We start from the raw sequence: 14,013 nt of genomic DNA, 5'->3' as shown, positions 1-14,013 counted from the left end.
CCTGGTTTTGCTGGATGTTTCTTCCTGTTAAAAGATTAAATTTTAGTCATATGACACCAAATCACAGCAACAGTGGCCTCGAGGTGCTTTATATTGTAAGGTAGACCCTACAATAATACATACAGAGAAAAAGTGTGATTCAATGCAGAGAGGTCTGTTAACACATAGTGAGTGAGAAAGGTGACTGGAAAGGAAAAACCCAGTGCATCATGGGAATCCCCGGCAGCCTACATCTATTGCAGCATAACTAAGGGAGGATTCAGGGTCACCTGGTCCAGCCCTAACTATATGCTTTAGCAAAAAGGAAAGTTTGAAGCCTAATCTTGAAAGTAGAGATAGTGTCTGTCTCCTGAATCCAAACTGGAAGCTGGTTCCACAGAAGAGGGGCCTGAAAACTGAAGGCTCTGCCTCCCATTCTACTTTTAAATACTCTAGGAACAACAAGTAGGCCTGCAGAGCGAGAGCCAAGTGCTCTAATAGGGTGATATGGTACTACAAGGTCATTGAGATAAGATGGGGCCTGATTATTTAAGACCTTGTATGTGAGGAGCAGGATTTTGAATTCTGGATTTAACAGGAAGCCAAAACAGGAGAAATCTGCTCTCTTTCTAGTCCCTGTCAGGACTCTTGCTGCAGCATTTTGGATCAGCTGAAGGCTTTTCAGGGAGTTTTTAGGACTTCCGACTGCTACTCATATGGGGTTGTCTGATTGTTAGGCTTTCTTTATAATACTGTATGGTTTTTACCCTACAATATGAAGCAGTTTGAAGCAACTGTTTTCGTGTCTTGGGATTATATAAATAAAAGTGTAGTGAAAAAAAAATCTCAGTGAAAATATGTGTCCAAACTGAGGAGTGACCCAAGTCTGCTAATGCTCCAGTATCCATCTTGGCAACCTCTGGAGTTCACGAGTTTTCCGGAGGAGGTTTCTGGACGGCGCTGGTATCAGCAGAGTGAGTACCAAGTTCAGCAAAAACACAGATATCAGCTTGGTCTGAAGTTAAAAGTAAAACTTTACCAGACACGTCATGTCAAACGTACACACGCATACACACACTCATGCATGCACCCAAGAGCTGAAGACACTGTGCAAAAATACCAAAATTACTTTAAGGATATTAAGTGCCAAAGAAAATAAGACTAACTTCATAAATAAACAATAAGATAAAAAAGAAGGAAAAAGGATTAAAAAAAGAGATGGATCATTAACCACAGTTAACAAGTTTTAACACTGGCCTCACACTGGCCTCAGACAGCCGCATATGGATGTTTGTCCAACACAATATATATATATATATATATATATATATATATATATATATATATATATATATATATATATATTTAAAAAAAGAGAAAAGATCACAAAAATAATACACATGATTGGATACAGCATAGTTGGACCTTCAAAACATCTGTTTGCAGGGTTGGGATGTAGTCCAGCTCAATAAATGCTAAAAGTTTGAAAGTCTTTTCCAAAAAAAAGTCTCAAACGCATCCACAGGTAGTCCAGAACTGATCAAAGCAATCTTCCAACCTTTAGCTGGTCATAATCCATCACATCCAGCTGTGGACGGGGAGATCACATAGGAACAGTGTTACTTACAAAGTCCTTTCTTCTGCGCCATATTCTGACCTTTCTGCAAACACTTCCGTCAGCATGCATTCAGAGTCAGATAAAAACGCGAGGCCCGTATAAACAATGGGCTCAATTTCCTGATGAACCTTCAGTTATGAGTTGTGGAAATTTTGGTCCCATCAGAGTCAGGAAAGGAGGATAAAGATGACAGTGCTTCGTGGTGGGTTAACGTTTTGACTGAGGGCTGTTTCAGGCCCACCCCTCGCTCACCACTTCCTGTTTCGTAACCAACCTGTGACGTCACTGTGGCTACGTCCATCTTTTATAACAGACAGTGAAAAACTTGTTTTGTTTGTTGCGACATGTGAAGACTGCACATATAAAACATCTATCTTACACGGCGAGGTGAGGGCGGGACCATTCGTGAGAAACAAAACCACGTCCGCTGTGTTCTTTGCACATATTTTCCCTTCTGGCTCCATGAATGAAAGACTAGTCTCACTGCTTTATATCCTGTTACAGTTCTGAGGAAGAGCTGAAGGAAGCTGTGAGAGTCCGTTGATGCTTACTCTCCTCACCATCTGCCCCTGTGCTGCTACTCCAGCTCCTGCTCCACCCTGCAGGGTTTGGGTTAGGCTAACTTGGGCCGTGCTGAAGGAGGTTATTCTGCCACTTCCAGCAATTTGTAGGTTGACTGTGGTGGCATAACTGGCCTTGTGGTTGCCCTGTTTGGGTAGTGGTGATGCTCTTGAGGGCAGGGGAGAAGAGACTGGGGACACAGGAGGTGCTGTGGTATAGATTTGAACCTGAGGCGGTGGTTTGATGTGGAATTGGTGGTGTTGGTAGGGGGCAGGTGGAGGAGAGGTCATTCCTGAGGTGGACAGAGTCAGACTTGAGGAGGTGAGGTTTTGCTCACTGGAGGGTCGGCTAAGGTAGGCGCAGATCAGCTGGCTCCGACAGTTTCCCTCCTGTAACTCGGGATCTTCCCAGTCTATCTGCCTGTCTGATGAAGCGGTGGAGGACACAGGGGGAGGAGACGAGGCACTGATGGTGCAAGTATCGCCTGTATCCGGGATATCCGTTCCATTGTATTTGTTTGAAAGCTCTCGCACATCTGGCCAGGGCACGCTGGTAAAATGCTGCCCACCCCCGGTGCCGTTCCCTGGGGAAAACTTGCTGGATGAGGGTGGGGACTGAAGCCCATTTTCAGGGCTGAGGCATGCGGGTGAGCTGCTGTAAGAGGACCATCCACTCCTTGGACTGACCGGACAGGACTCGTGTTGGTCAAAAGAAGGATGGGCATTTCCACTGAAACCTAGGGACCTTCGGCTGCTGTCTGCCCAGGAACGTCGCTGGGCAGCAGCGTTGAGCCGGGCTGGGCTGGAAGGTCTGTCGGCCAGGCTGGAGGAGAAAGACCTGCGGAGGCTTAGGGAGGTGGTAGGGCAGGGTCCAGAAGGGAAAGATCCTTTGAAACCACTCTGTGGGACAAAGGAGGACGAAGAAGAAGTTGGGAAAGATGCCAATGTTGATGAAAGAGAAGGAGAGGCAGAGGAGGAAACATATCTAGCGTTTCTAGGCTGAGGTGTCGCAACATTGTTTGCCCAAACATTCACTGACACACCGATAGGAGGTGGGGAGAGGATCCGCGGGCTCGGACATGAAGAAGAACTCATGGAAGAGGTGATGGGTAGCTCCAAAGTTAGACCTAATGGGTTATGGGAACTTGCACTTCCTACCCTTGAGCTCCGGGGATGGGGCGGTTTATTTGCCATGGGGGAGGAGAAATTGTGCTGTGGAGGTGGAGAGCAGAGAATGAATGAAGCTGGAGAGGGAGATGGGGACTGAACTCGTGAGTTGGGTTCGGATGCGGAGAAAGGCCGGGCTACACGGTTGTGTGATCCTGACCAGAGAGAATCTTGGGATTGTTGCTTTACCGCGGCTTTACTGGTCCCATTAGAGAATGTCTCCTTCTGTGGACTTACCAACCAACCTCCGTTACTGAGAGCACTGCTCAAGCTGCAGCTCACTTGACTGATTGCTGTGCTGTGATTGTTGTTGTTGTTTGAGTTCTGTGAAGAACCAGTTTTGCTGTGAAGGAATGAGGGACGTGGTGAAGAGGATGAAGCGTAGGCCGGCTGGTAATGGGATGGACTTGGAGAGCGTTGGGAAAGAGAGGGAGGAGAAGATGGCATGAGGGACGGAGAAGTGCAAGAGGTCCGGAGAGTGGACGGTGGGCATCTTGGATGGTGGTACCCATCCTTGGAACATCCTAACTGAGCACAAGCAGGTGTGCTGGAAGGAGGTTTGGGAGAAGGGGAACGCCGTCGTAAGTGAGAGGAAGGTAAGGAGGGACTTTGATTCACGCTGTTGCGGGCAGTGTTGTCTTTTGCCATACTCTGACTGATAGACTGACTGATGCAGGAGGCAGCTAAGGATTTGGTAAATGTGGAGGAAGAGGTGATCGGGGAGGAGCATGTGGGAGAGCGAAGGGTAGAGGATGATGTAGGGGAGGGAGGAGGGCCTCTTACAGATGATGAGGAAGATGCAGGAGAGGGGGTAGACGGGGCTTTCCTGGTTAAAGGGGGAGTCGGAGATAAGCTGGAAAGAGCCTTGGAGATGTTGTTTGGGCATACAGGAGTCGGAGAAGATGCTGGAATAAGCCTGAATGGTGAGGAGCAAGGTGGTGCTCGTACTGAGGAGGTAGGAGGAGCTCTATGAGGAGAAGGAGAGCGGTGTCTCAGGCTGGGTTGGAAGGCTGAGGGTGCAGAGGTGCCCTGGTCAGGCGTGGTAATAGCCTGGGTAGTTCTCTCCTCCTGAGTCTTGAAGATCGGAAGTTTGGTCGGGCATCCTGGCTCTTTTGGGTCCCTGTAAGTTACAGAGAAGCACAGATTTAAAAACATCTAGTTTATCGAATTAAATAAAAAAAATCACTGCAGTTATACTTAAAGAAGCTTCTCTGACAGGGGCATTGTGACTCTCGTCTTTCCAAGTGATAAAAGCCCAGCTAACACTACAGCAGAAGGGCCAAAAATGGCACTTTAAGCTCAATGTAAGGAACGTTCACTAGTTGGGACCACATCCTCATTTAGGTTTGACAGCGTTTCTGGTAAATAATGGCAGATGATGTGAGCGTGAACTGAAGCTCTGGTTTGGGAAAGGCCTCAGAGGCGACTGGCAGCGGCTCCTGGGCCGGACGGATCCCCGTCAGCTAACTTTCTTATCAGTACTCTATAATGTCAATGTTCTACTTTCACTGCGGCTTTAGCTACAGTTTAAGAGAGTTAAACTATTCTGACTGACCACAATTTAGGGAGAGTTTCTTTCCTTAAAATCTAGATATTTTCCCTCCTATTTTGACTGGTACGATCTTACTTCTGCCAGACGAATTTTTTTCCCCCTTGTTAAGCCACTGAACTTTGACCAAGCATAAAAAGCGATGACCCAGTGTTGTCTCTACATATAAGAGACAACTTAGAAAAGAAGCAGTTTTAATTGCATCTTTAGGCTCCTTGTTGCCAGCAGCCAGTCACAGAAACACATCATTTGTTCCCATTTCCTGAGATGAATCCATGAAAAATGTCAAAAATAACAATAAAGATAGTTTGATATGAAATACTATTGATCAGTACAAACTGATCAGCTGTTAGCTGAGAGTATTTCAGCATGGCGTGCAGCGTGTTCTTAAAAATCAGAGGAAAATGGACAAGTGAAGGACAAAAGAATAGGTTTGATCTACAGTGTCTGAAACGACGTCCATAAGAAAGAGGAAGAAATTTTCATCCTTCACCGAAACTTCGTCAGAAACGCTCTCAGTGGAAGGACGTCTGCCAGAAGGCCGTTGATAATGAAGAGAAACGTGGTGCAAAGGCTGAGGCATGAAAACGACACAAGAACTGGACTGAAAATCAGGTCTGATGGAGCGATGGATCCATATGTGAAATTTGAAAAAGAAGAGCCCAGACCTCAAAATCACTGAAGCAGTGAGAGATCATCCTGACAGAGATCAGCAAAAAGGCAGAAACATCCAAAGAGGAGCTTTGAACGTCCTTCAAGAAGCCCAGAGAAGTATTCCTGAAGATTCCTTAAGAAACACGGAGAATTAAGGTGGTCATACTCAGTGTTGGTCAAGTTACTTGAAAAAGTAATCAGTAACTAATTATTGATTACTTCTCCAAAAAAGTAATCCAGTTACTTTACTGATTACTTATTTTCAAAAGTAATTAATTACTTAGTTACTTAGTTACTTTTTAAAAACATGATTTACAACCTGAAGAGGTGATAAAGTGATAGATCTTTCAGCCCAATTCTACTTTTTCTGCATAATCCATCATACAAAATGTGATCAGATGGAAAAGTCTCTTTTTAAAACTTGTTTTATTAGATTTAATCTTTTAACTTTATGCATCAAGCAAACATTTAATTATATGCAACATTCTCTGACTGGAAGAAATTAGTTTAACATTTAAACCTATTTTCTGCACATTCCAGCTCATAAAATAAAATATTTTGTGTGTTTACACTCAGTCTTTCAAATAGATGCAAGTAAAACACAGCAGAAAATAAATAAAGTCAAAGACTCAGCGGTCCTGTTGCTCTATTTTCACCTGTAAAGCAGGAGTGGGGTAGGCGGATGTTTACCCTGGTGCAGGTGTGCCGCGGTCAGTGGAAGAATCCGCGAGTTTCTCTGTGAGTTTCCCATCACGTCGTAGCTACTCGGTGCTTGTTGGAAGTTTAGGGGTTTTTTCGCTGTAAAAAGAAGTTTTCTTCCCACGCACAGCGGACACTAATGTTTTTGTCACTTTTTATGGAATCAAACTCAAAGTAAGGTCAGTACTTCCACGCTTTAAACGCTGCACGCTCATACTCTCTCTGCACTCGATATGTGATCCATTGTTGATCTGCACACAGCTGTTGTCACTCGCTTACGTCACTGTCATGAGACACTCTCACAAAAAATCACGGTTTTAGTAACGCAGTAACGCAGCGTTCCTACGGGAAAGTAACAGTAATCTAATTACCGTTTTTGCAATAGTAATCCCTTACTTTACTCGTTACTTGAAAAAAGTAATCGGATTACACGTTACTGCCCATCTCTGATCATACTAAACATTGACTTTCAAGTTCTTTAGAACTGTACAAAGTACTGTATAAAACGTTTTAGTGGTAACAGAAAGTTGTAATGTGACAAACAAAGGTAAATTATGTGGCTGAAGGCAAATTCTTCTACTGATCAGAAGCCAAATAAAATTTAGTCTGGCTTGAAATAAAGTGCCAAAGATTACAAGAGCAAGAGAACCTCGAGGCATACGCTTTAATGAAAACATGTGTCCTGGCTTGAACTTCACCTTCGTGTTAATACAGCCACATTTCATTTCTTATATAAAAGAAGAAAAAAGAAGCAGATCAAAATATGTTAAACTGAAAAGCATGGGCTGGGCTTGCTGGTTTATTAGGGGTTCGAGTTCATACACACAGACCAGGTTCCCCTTATTGGCCACCTTCATCAGATTATCATTATTACTTTGTAAAAACTCTTCCAATTGCTCACGAAATCTCTAAAGTGCAGTTATTCTGCTCATTTCCTGCTGCATGCTTTTAGTTATTTAACTGTGCATGATTCACACTTCAGAAATACCCTTCTTATCTCATACTGGGCTTTAATTCAGCTCTTGACTAACTGCCAGTCACAACCTTTGGGAGCTGTCAGAGCAGTGTGAGCTTGCACAGATTCTGGGTTTTCTGCACTTTTGCTTGTCAGTTATCAGGTCCATACACACCTGTGGTCACCTTCAGGCATGCTATTGACATTCGGGGGATCAGATGAAGCCCGTCCGCCCAGCGTCGTCAGCAGGTCGAGCGGCCTTTGGCTGGTGAATGTTGGGAGATGGTCTTCAGACTGCAGCTGAGCGGGATTTGATGGACGTGGTTCATTTTCTCTTAAACTGTGATGCCCTGGGGTTTCTGTGAGTGCGTGGCAGCTTGCGTGTGAAGAGCCAGAGGCTGTGAGTAAGGGAAGACTCTGGGAAGGCTGAGCAGGAAGCTCTCCTAAGGGTCTCCATTCACCAAAGCGCCCTGCTGAACCCTCATCGCTGGAGAGTTCCTCTGCTGATGTCTTCTGCGGACGCTGGTTTCGCAGCACAGTGCTGCCCTCCTCTGTTTCTCTCTGCTCTCTGCTCGGCCCTGGGTGAGGTCTTGCAGAGCTGTTGCACTTTCCTGAAGACGCGTCTGCATTTGCATTTCCTGTGCAAACACTGAATTCAGGCGCTGCGTAAACATTCACGTCTTTGCTCAGCGTATCCTTGTTATCTGTGAAGCTGTGTTCTACTCTAGCTTGTATACATTGTTCAGCTGCTGCGTCCTGCTTGTCTTTGTCTTGGTTATCTCCATCTTTGGTCACTTTTCTGCAGTGCTCAGCACACAGAGGTGGCTCCGAGGGAGCGGGTTGGGTGATGATTTCTCCAGACTCTCTGGCTGAATAAGCATGGTGCCGACCACTCTGCTGCTCCGGCCTGCAGGCAACCACAAGGAGAAAAGTAGTGGGAATGAATCTGCTGCTGCTGCTCTGAACTGCAAACCAAATTTAGCTAATCTCACTCATTTCAATGTGCACCGTGGTGAGCCTATAAAATGCTAGAAAGACCATTTCATGTCACGCTTGTGGTTTCTGTCGGATCTGAGCTTCACTCCTTCTGCCTTCCATCATTTATAAACATTTGGTCATTTACCATGGTACTGACTAATGTTTATTCATGTATGTATATGATTAACCATAATTTATCATCAACTCAACTCATTTTTTGGACTCAATCCTTTATTGTTATAGTCCTTTCATTTTTACTTAATTAGTAAAGTACTCACACATCTGGATGCACATCCCTGTTCTCATTCAGGGGGTCATCCCTGGAGGGGTCCTTGTTACTGGCAGGGCAGCACAAACTGGAGCTCCAGTCTCCAGCTTGTGTCCTGAGATGCTGAATGGTTGTTGTAGAAGATGAGGATGCTCCAGGTGAGGTGTACCTGTGCTCATAGCTGTTCACCTGGGTCAGACTGGATGATTGGTTGCTTAACAAAGGGGCTGGATTTTCTTGAGGTGTGGTGGAGGTCTGGGAAGTTTCACTCAGAGTACGGCCTACACCAGAGTCTCTTTCTCTGCTCAAAGCAGAGATGAAGTCTCTCGGCCTGGAGAGGCTAATTCCATTCGTCTGCTGGGTGGTCATCTGTTCTTTGACAAACACATGACCAAACGACTGAGGTTCAACTGGCTCCATCGCAGCCTCCTGGACATCTGGGAAAAACAATGAAATATAGAGTATGAACCAAACATGAAACAAACAATTAAGCCACTGCTTCCAAGTATTTTCCTGTCCAACAAAACAGACGAATCAACAGGTGTGTATGGGACAGCAGCATTACACTGCTCACAGAGACTTGGCTGCAGCAAAACACACTGGATAAAGCCTACAGCAACATGTACCACATCGAGGTTTGTTAGACCACAGTTCAATACTGCTGATCCCTGCATACACGTTAGGAGGAGAGCCCCCCAGCCACAAAGAAAACCTGGCCAGAAGGTGCATCACATCAGCTGCAGGACTGGACGGTGTTTGAACACCAGGACCTCGAAGAGCACACAGCATCAGTGCTCTCATATATTAACTTCTGTACCAACAGTGTCACTGTGGACAAACGTCTCCGGGTGTATTGCAACCAGAAACCCTGGATGACTAAAGAGGCCCAGGTCCTGCTGAAGCAACGTGACGCCGCTTTCAGATCCGGTGATGGTACGCAGTACAGTGCAGCCAGATCTGAGCTGAAAAGAGGCAACAGAGAAGGCAGCGTACAAGAGGAGGATTTAAGACCACTTCAGCAACAACAACTCAGGACAGGTATGGCAGGGAGTTCAGCATACCACCATCTCTCACCTGGAACAACAGGGCCGTTACGCCAGGCTGCTCTTTCTTGACTTTAGCGCTGCTTTTAATTTGATAATCCACAGACAGACTAATAGTGAAACTGCTGGATATCGGACTTCCTTCTACCACCTGCAGCTGGATCAGAGACTTCCTCTGAGACCGTGGATAGAGTGTTACACATACACTCATTCTTTTTATTTTTTCATTTTTTGTATTTATTAAGTTACCGTGTTGTGTTGTTTGTGTTGTGCATAATGCCGACGTGGGATGAGCACTGACAAAAAAGAGAGATCTTATCTTATGTTAACACAATAATTTGGTCCTGGACTCTCTTTAAAGAACCCAAAGTCATAGCATCTTAGAGGAAGTCTTAGAAAAGGCAGCTTACCTGGTGTGAGGCTCTCTGCTGTCTTTACTGTCCTCTCTTCCTGGATCTCTTTGGTCTTCCAGCTCATGGTTTGAGTCTGGTTCTGGTCTTCAGCTTGAATCTGACATTGCCGCCTTTGTGTTACGTTTTGGGTTTGAACTTTGACCATGGAGTAAGTTTGGGTTGCACATCTCGACTCTGACTGACCGGTTTCTGTTTCATATTGTTTTTGGTGCTCAGCTGTAACTTGAGCTTCAGCCTGTATCTGACTTCTACTTTGGCTCGGGCTTGTGGGTCCAGACAGACTAGCAGAAACCACCGATTGGTTCCGTCCACTATTGGAGCGTTTTTGATGCAGGGGGACCTTCATGGTGCTGGCTTTGGCGCTGTACATTCGAGCCAGTGTTTGGACCTTGCTTAGAATACGCTCTGAGTTTTCTATCAGCACAGGGTCTACCACGGGGTTCGCCTCGAATAACCCGATACCAGCCACATCCGATCCCATGGTCTCGAACAGGGCTCGGTTAGCAGTGACAATCCTGGAGTGGCGAGACCATCGACCCACTTTTATCTGACTGGGAAGGTCCTCGAGGTTCCCAATGGCCTTTGCTTGGTCTCTGCTTCTGGTTCTAGTCCAGATGTTCTGGGTTTTTGTCTCAGGTTTTTCGCACGTATTCACAGGTGTAGAGGTTTCTTCATGGCTTCCATTAGCCTCTGTTGAGCCTGGTGGGTTAGCTTCATGCCCATTTGTAATAGCTTGGTTTCCAGCACCAGGCATGGTTGTTTGATCTCTGGACTCTCCTTCCACCTTCTCCTCCCGTCTTTCCACCAACGATCCTTTGCAAACATTCTCATTTTGATCCTGAATCTTTGTTTCTTCTCCAATAGGCCTGCTTTGGTTTGATTGCAAATTTACCGGATTTGGAGTCTCTTCGTCGTTACTCGCAGCAGAGGATGAAGACTTGACTCGGTCCTCTTCTCGAAAATCCAAAGAGCTCATTGGTTTATCAGCCTGTCCATCACTCTTTGCATCTACTAGTACTGGAAATGGGGAAGAAACTGGACCAGAGGAAGAAAGGTGCTCCCTATCAGTATCTCTTTCTGGTTCTTCGAACTTGGACAGTCCACTTTCTGACTCCCCTTGGTGACCACCGACATCAAAGCGTGACATGGTCTCCTTTACCAAGCCAGAGGGAATTTGTGAGAAACTGTTTCTCCTTTTTGACCCTACTTCTTCAGCAAGCTCTTCATCCTCTTCCTCGCCCTCTTCAGCCTCAGCTGCTGCCTCATAGTAACTTCTTATCTTTTCAATGATCTTCTTATCTCTCTTGGTGAGGTGGGAACCTCTTGTAGGCGGGTGATATCTCTTGTTGGGCTGGTTAGGGGCTCCTAGATTTGAGGAGGAAGTTGTGGACTCTTCTTCTTCTATCGGTATGACTTTGTTTTTGCTTTCCTCCTCTTCTGAGACGAATCGATGAAGGTCTAGTGTTTGGGGTGGAACGATCTTGTGTCTATCCTCGTTTTCACTCGTTTTCGTCTTCTCTTTATCATTTTCTTGTACTTCTCCAAGCACTTCTTCTCCCTTTTCCACCTGACTTTCTGCAACTTGAATTTCTTGGATTTCACTTTCTGTTGTCTCATTTTCTCCAGTCTGACTTTGGACGATGTCATCCTCAATCTCTGCTCTTTCCTGTTCCTGTGGCATTGTGTGTGTTTGTTCTTGGCTGGAGGTGACTGGGGGCAGCGGGCAGGTGAAGTTGGTCTGGTTGGATAGAGGCTCTTTGGGCTCATCCTTGATCTGTACCGGGGGAAAAAAGTAAGAAGAAACTTACAGTCATATGAATCCTAGCATGTGCTAATGTAGCTGGTGGGATATGGACACCCACCGGTGTGTTACTTAACAGTTTAGTGAATAGTTTAAAGAAAAAGAGGGAAATCACTGGAATTTGTTCAAATATCTGCCTGAATTTGGTTTGTTTTGTTAAATTAATAAAACCTTGAACAAGAACATGTGTAGTAAAGGAGTTGTTTGCTTGAGGTCTTTGGTAATGGATGGTCTATCTTAAGGCTCTTTCCTGATAAACATGCAGTTTGTCATGTGATAAGATTTTAAGCCACAATGTTCAGATGTCAAAACCCAGGATTTGACCTCTTTATACATGAGGTTTCACAAAGGTTGGTCTTCAGTAAATCAGTGAATAATCAATGACATCGCAACATGGTGTGACAGTTTCATGAATCTAAACAAGTATGGCTAGAAAGAAAAATATAGTCCACTTGAGGCTGACTCAGACTCGTGTCCTCAAACGTGGTTGACCACATGTCAAGTTATGGTGGGTGTTCTGTTTTCTAACCGTCATGTGAGTGTGGATGGCAGCGAGCCCCTCTCTGGCTCTACTCTGGTTGATGAACTCCAGGATCTCCTCTGTGATGGACAGAGTGGGAGGAGGACTGAAGGGGGTCAGCTCCTCTTCCTCCTCCTTCTCCTCATTTAAACAAAAATGAAAAGACACCATTAAAAGGATGCTATGAGTGTTTGATACAGTCCTGTTTTCAAACCTACTATCTGTGCACAAGTTTGATTAAATACATTTTATTATATTACTGTAGTGGGATTGCAGTGGGAATTGGCTCAGCTCAGGGCTCCTGAGCCGATGTAAGTTTCCATCCATCCATCTGTCTACTCACTCATCCATCCATCCATCCATCAATCTACTCACTCACTCATCCATCCATCCATCCATCCATCCATCCATCTACTCACTCATCCATCCATCCATCCGTCTACTCACTCATCCATCCATCCATCCATCCATCCATCTACTCACTCATCCATCCATCCATCCATCCATCCATCTACTCACTCATCCATCCATCCATCCATCCATCTACTCACTCATCCATCCATCCATCCATCTGTCTACTCACTCATCCATCCATCCATCCATCCGTCTACTCACTCATCCATCCATCCATCCATCTACTCACTCATCCATCCATCCATCCATCCATCCATCTACTCACTCATCCATCCATCCATCTGTCTACTCACTCATCCATCCATCCATCCATCCGTCTACTCACTCATCCATCCATCCATCCATCCGTCTACTCACTCATCCATCCATCCATCCATCCATCCGTCTACTCACTCATCCATCCATCCATCCATCCATCCGTCTACTCACTCACTCATCCATCCATCCATCCATCCATCCATCCATCCATCCATCCATCTACTCACTCATCCATCCATCCATCCATCCATCCGTCTACTCACTCATCCATCCATCCATCCATCCATCCATCCGTCTACTCACTCATCCATCCATCCATCCATCCATCCATCCATCCATCTACTCACTCATCCATCCATCCATCCATCCGTCTACTCACTCATCCATCCATCCATCCATCCATCCGTCTACTCACTCATCCATCCATCCATCCATCCATCCATCCATCCATCCATCCATCCATCCGTCTACTCACTCACTCATCCATCCATCCATCCATCCATCCGTCTACTCACTCATCCATCCATCCATCCATCCATCCATCCATCCGTCTACTCACTCACTCAGCCATCCATCCATCCATCCGTCTACTCACTCATCCATCCATCCATCCATCCATCCATCCGTCTACTCACTCACTCATCCATCCATCCATCCATCCATCCATCCATCCATCCGTCTACTCACTCATCCATCCATCCATCCATCCATCCATCCATCTACTCACTCATCCATCCATCCATCCATCCATCCATCCGTCTACTCATCCATCCATCCATCCATCCATCCATCCATCCGTCTACTCATCCATCCATCCATCCATCCGTCTACTCACTCATCCATCCATCCATCCGTCTACTCACTCATCCATCCATCCATCCATCCATCCACTCACTCATCATCCATCCATCCATCCATCCGTCTACTCACTCATCCATCCATCCATCCATCTACTCACTCATCCATCCATCCATCCATCCATCTACTCACTCATCCATCCATCCATCCATCTACTCACTCATCCATCCATCCATCCATCCATCCATCCGTCTACTCACTCATCCATCCATCCATCCGTCTACTCACTCATCCATCCATCCATCCATCCATCTACTCACTCATCCATCCATCCATCCA

At 45.6% G+C, this 14,013-nt stretch overlaps 1 protein-coding gene across 1 annotated transcript in view; it reads right to left on the bottom strand.

The window, feature by feature from the left end:
- Nucleotides 1–1,344: 1,344 nt before the first annotated feature.
- The window catches only part of plekhg2 (pleckstrin homology domain containing, family G (with RhoGef domain) member 2), an 81,414-nt gene continuing 68,745 nt past the window's right edge, over nt 1,345–14,013 (bottom strand). The window contains exons 18-22 of the mRNA XM_085431000.1: nt 12,214–12,342; nt 9,881–11,657; nt 8,438–8,864; nt 7,357–8,088; nt 1,345–4,444 (exon numbers count right to left, since the gene is read on the bottom strand). Coding sequence (XP_085287126.1) covers nt 2,086–4,444; nt 7,357–8,088; nt 8,438–8,864; nt 9,881–11,657; nt 12,214–12,342 — 5,424 coding nt within the window. The 3' untranslated portion in view covers nt 1,345–2,085. The remainder of the gene's footprint in view (nt 4,445–7,356; nt 8,089–8,437; nt 8,865–9,880; nt 11,658–12,213; nt 12,343–14,013) is intronic.

Source organism: Copadichromis virginalis, linkage group LG14 (genome assembly GCF_057382275.1).
Source record: "Copadichromis virginalis isolate Kocher_CV1m ecotype Utaka linkage group LG14, C_Virginalis_male_GT1.1, whole genome shotgun sequence".
Lineage (NCBI taxonomy): Eukaryota > Metazoa > Chordata > Actinopteri > Cichliformes > Cichlidae > Copadichromis > Copadichromis virginalis.
This window is presented reverse-complemented; position numbering and strand designations above follow the sequence as displayed.